Raw genomic sequence first — 6,476 nt, forward strand, 5'->3', positions numbered from 1 at the left:
GAGTTTTAGATCAGGTTGTGAATATAAGATCAGGTTCTGGGGTTTTTAGATCAGGTTCTGGAGTTTTTAGATAAGGTTCAGGAGTTTTAGATCAGGGTCTGGAGTTTTTAGATCAGGTTCTGGAGTTTTTAGATCAGGTTCAGGAGTTTTTAGATCAGGTTCAGGAGTTTTAGATCAGGTTCTGGAGTTTTAGATCAGGTTCTGGAGTTTTTAGATCAGGTTCTGGAGTTTTTAGATCAGGTTCTGGAGTTTTTAGATCAGGTTCAGGGGTTTTAGATCAAGTTCTAGGGTTTTAGATCATGTTCTCATGTTTTAGATCAGGTTCTCATGTTTTACATCAGGTTCTCGTGTTTTAGATAAGGTTCTTATGTTTTACATCAGGTTCTGGAGTTTTAGATCAACATCTAGAAGTTGTGAAGGACTCACAGCAGGTTGGTGAGGCCCAGCAGGCCCATGCCTCTGAAGTCCGTCTTTGGATCATCTCCTTGGAATCCAATGTCTCCCCACTGCTTCGTTATCCTGGACTCCAGCTCCACTGATGGCATCAACAAGCCCCAGAGCTGCAGGTAAACACAGAGATGATGATGATGATCATCATCATCCACATTATCACACAGCCGTTATCTGATTAAAACTCAGGGGCACTGCTAACATGCTGTTTGGATACACGTAGCGGAGATAAAGCCTGCTAGCAGACCACCTGAGTCCACTACCAGGAAGTCCAACCTTCAGCAGCATGGCCTCGTGTTGTGGGCACTCAGAGCTGAAAACTTCCTTTCTCAGGTCTTCTACCGATGAAAACAAGCTGCTGTAGCCAGTTATCTGCAGCAGGCAGACGTGCAGCCTCCCCCTGAACCTGAAAAAGGAAGCAGAGCAGCAACCCATCAGAGCTCCAATTATCATGTTCATGGGGGAAATTTGAACACAAACTTACTGGGGGTCTTTTTCAGGTTTGATATTCTTCTCTTTCATAATCTGATCCACACATTTCTCTAAATCATCCTTGCTAGCTTCCAAAGCTCCTCTCAAAACCTGCAAAAGGAGACCAAACACAATAAAAACAGACACCAGCATCAACGCCTGATGAAGCACTGATTATCAGAAAGCTGCTCAGCTAGCAGTAATCTATGCGAGGCAAGATAAAAACGATTAGGATCAGAAGATCTGCTGATCTGCAGGTTCACAGATCAACGGGTCAGACATGCTGCTGTTCGGCAGATGCAGCCAACACAGTTTACTGACAGATGCATCACAGTAAACAATTGTTTATTTCTCCAACGATTGAGACCCTTCTATCATGTTGCTTCTGCCTCACAGTCAGGCTCTACTTTGCTTGTAGCCTATTAGCTGCTAAAAATATATAAAAAATCCTGTTTTCTAATAAAAAAATATGATAAAAAAACACACAACAAACCTTTACTGCAAGTTTGAGCAAATAAAATGTTCTCCACTAGTCTGGTAAAAGCATGTCTAATCTTAGCCAACAAGAAACTCCAGAAATCTCAGGAGTAATATCACAAAACCAGCTTGGATCTTTATTCACTTTCCTGAATAATTTAAATAATAATTAAAAAAAACTGAAGGAGATCCACAGTTTGCTCCTAACTGAAACTCAGGAGATGCAGATGAACTTAAAACTGACGACATGCTAGCTGCATCTGAAGTTAGCTGAGGTTCCTGATTTCAAATCAGTTGTCTTACTTTGTTTTTGGAGGACTGGAGAGAATATTCTGGAAGATAAAGAAACCAGAATTGGATTAGTGAAGTACTGAAGGGAAAGTAATTAATGAAATCAGCCAACAGCAGGAGCGGAGCTGGATGAGTATTTCACCTGCTTTGGACGTCCTTGTTGCTCCCGGATTGTATCCAGAGCAGATCCTCTGCAGCTCACACGTCCCAGTAGCCTGCCTGATGAGCCACTTCAACCAGTATCTCAGGTAGGATGTGTAGACATACTGCCAGATACAACCCAACATCTCCACTGGAAGCACAGAGAAACAGATAGTGCTCACTTTAACATCGTCTCATATCATTTTCTAATCCTCTTCAGAGGCTCTTTAGTTGTTGGTCATGGATTTACAGAAAACATTTCACTATTTTTCCTGCAATTTCTTTGATAACAAGACTTGATAGTTTCCTAAAATCTACTTAATATTAGGTTTAAATGCTCTGATCTGACTCCAGTGAAGCAAGAGGACATCTGGATTCATTAGTCCTCATCGCAGGAGTGGAACGTCCAAAACAGAGCCAATCAATGACAACAGGGTGTAAAAAGGAAAATAGTTCAGTACTGAAACTAATCAGGCTCAGATTTAAACCGTTTGATTGTTTCTCCATAACTTGTAATTAATGTAAATCTCTTTATTGTCCCAAAATGGGGAAATCCACCCTTTAAATTTAACCCATCCCCTCGGGGAGCAGTGGGCTGCTTTTGTGTGGCGCCCAGGAAGCAGTGTGGGGTTTAGGGTCTTGCTCAGCAATCCAGAGTTGAGGTTGTGAGGATCAAACCGAGTACTTGAAACCTTCTCAGAGCATAAGTGCACCGCTCTAACCACTAGGCCAAAATTCCCCAATTTGATTAGATAACTAAGACAAAAAATAAACTGATGTGCAAAAGGTTCACAATGTCACTGTGAAGGAAAACCTGGATTAATAGCACAATCTCTCCGTATGATAACCATTAATAACAATATTACTGATTAAAATAAAATAATCAATTGAAAAATTAAAAACAAAACAGAAAACCTACAATTAGTTCTTCGGTTCAACAGAAACCCCAAGAAGACAAAAAAATTCTTCTGGTTTCTCAAACTGGAACTTTTTAAAACTTCAGTAACTTCAGTTTAGTTGGATACCTTCTTTTTTTCAAACATATTATATTGAATCGTCTCTTTTTTGATACAACAAAACGTACAGACAACAAACTTAAGCTTGTAACATGTACTTATACACACTTACATTCATCCCTGCATTCACCATTTAAACCTGCATGTCTAGTGCCAAAAATATACAAAGCCATTTAGATTAAGGCAGAGACTTAAAAAAGAATTAAAAAAGGGTCAATATAAGAATAAAAACTGTAGTCAAGACATCATTCAAAACTCCAAATAATAAGCTCCACATTCAGTCCTATGATCCTCATATATGGCTCCTATAGATTCTCAAAGTCCTGTTGTTTGCCCTTTGCAATGTGAGCTTGCAACTTCTTGCTTCCATGTTCCTCCAGCATAGTGAAATAGATCTTCTGGTTTGAAGAAGTCCATAAACTATCAATGTAGTTGTCTTTTGTGTTTGCTTAAATTCTATTGGATATATTCCTAGAACACAAATTTGAACCTCTAATGGGACTTTTACCTTAAGCAATTCAGATAGACACCTAATAACATCCTTCCAAAACTTCTGGACTTTAGGACATTCACACAAACAATGGAGAAGAGTTCCTTTTTCAGATAAACATTCAGTAAAAATAACTGGAATTCTTGTATACCTTCTAATTATCTAAATTATTCTATTATGTTTCAGGGGTAAAATGAAATAACTACACCTGCAACTTTTCCTTTTGTTTTATATCAGCAAATAATATTAGAATAATAAAATAAAAGGATCAGTTTATGATCTACTAATCCCAGAACTGATAAGAGGATGAACTCCTACCACCCACCATAATAAAGTTCGGTTGTAGTTTAGAACCTGTCTCCATTTTACACTCACACTGACAATGATCGCTGCTGAGACAAACATGTCAATAAATCTGTCCAGAATTTCCCTTAATCACCCTAAAGGAAGGACTAGGAGATAAAAAAACAACAACAACATGAGCAGCCTAAAAATCACACTGACGTCATCGATAAGTGAATAGTAGCATCGAGTTAGCAGCGATGCTAACTTGAAATTACCATAACCTTTTCTTTACAAATCCTAACCGTGTCTAGACAGACATCAGAAGATTTTGATGTCAGCCAGGTTTTATCTGTTGTTCCGTTTTATTGTTTTAAAACAAGCCTAGCTAGCTAGCTTCCATTAACAGGTGTTAGCTGAGACAACAGGTTTTCATTGATTTGGATGTTAGCTCGATTCATTAGCAGGTGTTAGAAACGTCTCTAGCAAACTGTGTGGCTTTTCTGATATTTAGAAATAAGCTATGATACCGTTACCTTATTGGTGATAGAAAAAGAGTAACGGAGCAAAGTATTTCCTTCTTAGCTGCAGGACAGTTTGTTTGGGGTATAACGTTAGCTCTGGTGATGCGTTTAGGTGCAGCTCAGATACACGGCCACGCAAAAGCACACGCGAACAAAACAAAACGTACATCGATATTAAAAGAGCGACGTTACAGACGTGTCACCATGAATATCCTTCATAATATTATGAAACTATATGATCAGAAATCGATTATTTTTATTTTAAAACAGACGATTAAAAGGAAATAAACAGGCATAAACAAATGTCTTTGAAGTTATCATTTTAGATCTCGCACCGCCGCTGTGAGCGCGCCATCTGGAGGACATCTGTGCACATGACAGGTGCCTCTGGGCTTTGAGAGCCGCTGGATCCGATGTGCCTTGATAAAAAAAAATAAAAACACAGTTAAAGATACAATAATACCTTTAAAAATTAGCTCATATAAATACAATGATATCAAACTTTTTTTTTTCTGGAAACAAAAGATAAATATAATTTTGTCCTCGCTATGCCAAAAAGTGATCCACCAGTACTCAGTTTCAGGTCTATCTCTGCTAAATAGATGTCTTATAAAACAATAGTAGAACTGCATAAATGTACAAAATTAGGTCTTCAGTCTAAAAGTAAAGCATACCGAACAAACATTAAATAAAAACATAACTCAGAAGATGTAAATTGCAGCTGTGTATGGCGATTTTCAAGTTAACCTAATGGACATATATTCTGCATAAAAAGCAGCAAAATACCATTTGAAAAGAATGGAAAGAATGTGCAATTAAAAGCAGGGATATAACTTATTGAATTAGCTGAATACTGTGATTATAATCTCTAGCAGCTGAGAGGAAGGGTCTGCAGTGATGCTCCTTTAGCACACCTATGAAGTAGGTTTCAGGGGTTCTGCAGCTCTGCAATAGCTAAATGAGCCTGGAGACACTGTCTGACAGTGATGTTATTTCTGGAAGAGCACTTCTGTCTCCCGCCAGCTGCACTGGGTTATTTATGGGCCAATGCCATGACAGCAAATGTTGGAAAAAAGATAACAACAAAAGTTTTATGTAAAATTAGGTACTAAAAACCAAAACCTTACTAGACACATAAATGTAGTGAATTATAAAACAATCCTACGTATATGAACAGAATGACTAAATGTAACCTGGTTGTATTTCTCTTTTGTTATAATTACACAAAATGTTTTTATTTGTTGTCTTTAAATTGTCTGCACCCCTTAGACCCTCCCCGTTTGTCATGTTGTCCTGCGGGAGAGGTGTGTGCCATTTATTTTTCATCTGAATATATCCAGTTTATTTATACCGGTAGATCTATTAAGTTAATTTTTGTTAAGTACTTCTGTTTTGTGTAGGACTTGGAGTGGGCAGCCAATAACACAGTTGTTTTGTATGTTGTTTTCCAGGCACATAAATCGGGAAACTGTCCTGTTATAGACAAACTGTGTCACGGCCCGATCACTTAATAAACCAGCACAACGCAGAAAGGATCCGGTTACATAAGCATACATTCAAACATCAAGCAAAGCACAGGAAAACATTTAAAGTATTTAAATCAATCATAAATTAACAAAATAAAGAAAAAGGAAAGTTAGTAATGAGCATAATATAAACACAACCTTTGGGATCTCTGTGTGTAAATATCTGTTTGCTTTTATGTTTTCATTCAACAAGCATTAAACAGGTAAATATCATTTATTAAGCTATTGTTGGATGTCAGTATCTGAAAAACAACTAATTGCTTCAAATGATTATCTAACCAAATAAAAAAGATAATATAAAATTAACAGACGTGTTTGCCGTTTTCTTCACCTTTATTTCTACAGGTCAATCTCAGTGAGATTCAAGTTCATAGTTTGAAGTGTACGGTTTTAAACAAACATATAAAATAACTTGCAAAATTCAATTCAAAACATTTTGTGATCCCAAATTTCAGTGTTAAGGTTTCCATATATGTGAACACTTATTTGAACTGTTTGATGATCTGATACTGTCCGATCAACAAACGTCGTGTTATGAAGAATAATGTTGGAAATTTGCCCTTTTCAAATAAATCTGTATTGTGAAGCAACCCTAACCTATGTTAGGTGATGTAGTAGACTTAACCTGTAAGTTTACAATTTCACTTTAATAATAATAATTCATTATCTTAATAATAATTCATTATCTTAATAATAATTCATTATCTTTTCTGAGGTGTGAAACTCTAGGGCTTAAAGTTAGTTCCGCTCTAACCCTAAGAATAACTCTGTCTAAAATCTCCACAAAAGTATATTTTTTTTAAATGTT

The 6,476-nt window shown here is 37.0% G+C and overlaps 1 protein-coding gene across 1 annotated transcript in view; it reads right to left on the minus strand.

The window, feature by feature from the left end:
* The window catches only part of elmod2 (ELMO/CED-12 domain containing 2), an 11,873-nt gene extending 7,437 nt beyond the window's left edge, over positions 1 to 4,436 (minus strand). The window contains exons 1-6 of the mRNA XM_015371580.1: positions 4,155 to 4,436; positions 1,832 to 1,981; positions 1,702 to 1,730; positions 935 to 1,032; positions 727 to 856; positions 427 to 560 (exon numbers count right to left, since the gene is read on the minus strand). Coding sequence (XP_015227066.1) covers positions 427 to 560; positions 727 to 856; positions 935 to 1,032; positions 1,702 to 1,730; positions 1,832 to 1,976 — 536 coding nt within the window. The 5' untranslated portion in view covers positions 1,977 to 1,981; positions 4,155 to 4,436. The remainder of the gene's footprint in view (positions 1 to 426; positions 561 to 726; positions 857 to 934; positions 1,033 to 1,701; positions 1,731 to 1,831; positions 1,982 to 4,154) is intronic.
* Between the last annotated feature and the right edge of the window lie 2,040 nt (positions 4,437 to 6,476).

This window comes from Cyprinodon variegatus, unplaced genomic scaffold (assembly GCF_000732505.1).
Source record: "Cyprinodon variegatus isolate N-32 unplaced genomic scaffold, C_variegatus-1.0 Scaffold61, whole genome shotgun sequence".
NCBI classification, from domain to species: domain Eukaryota; kingdom Metazoa; phylum Chordata; class Actinopteri; order Cyprinodontiformes; family Cyprinodontidae; genus Cyprinodon; species Cyprinodon variegatus.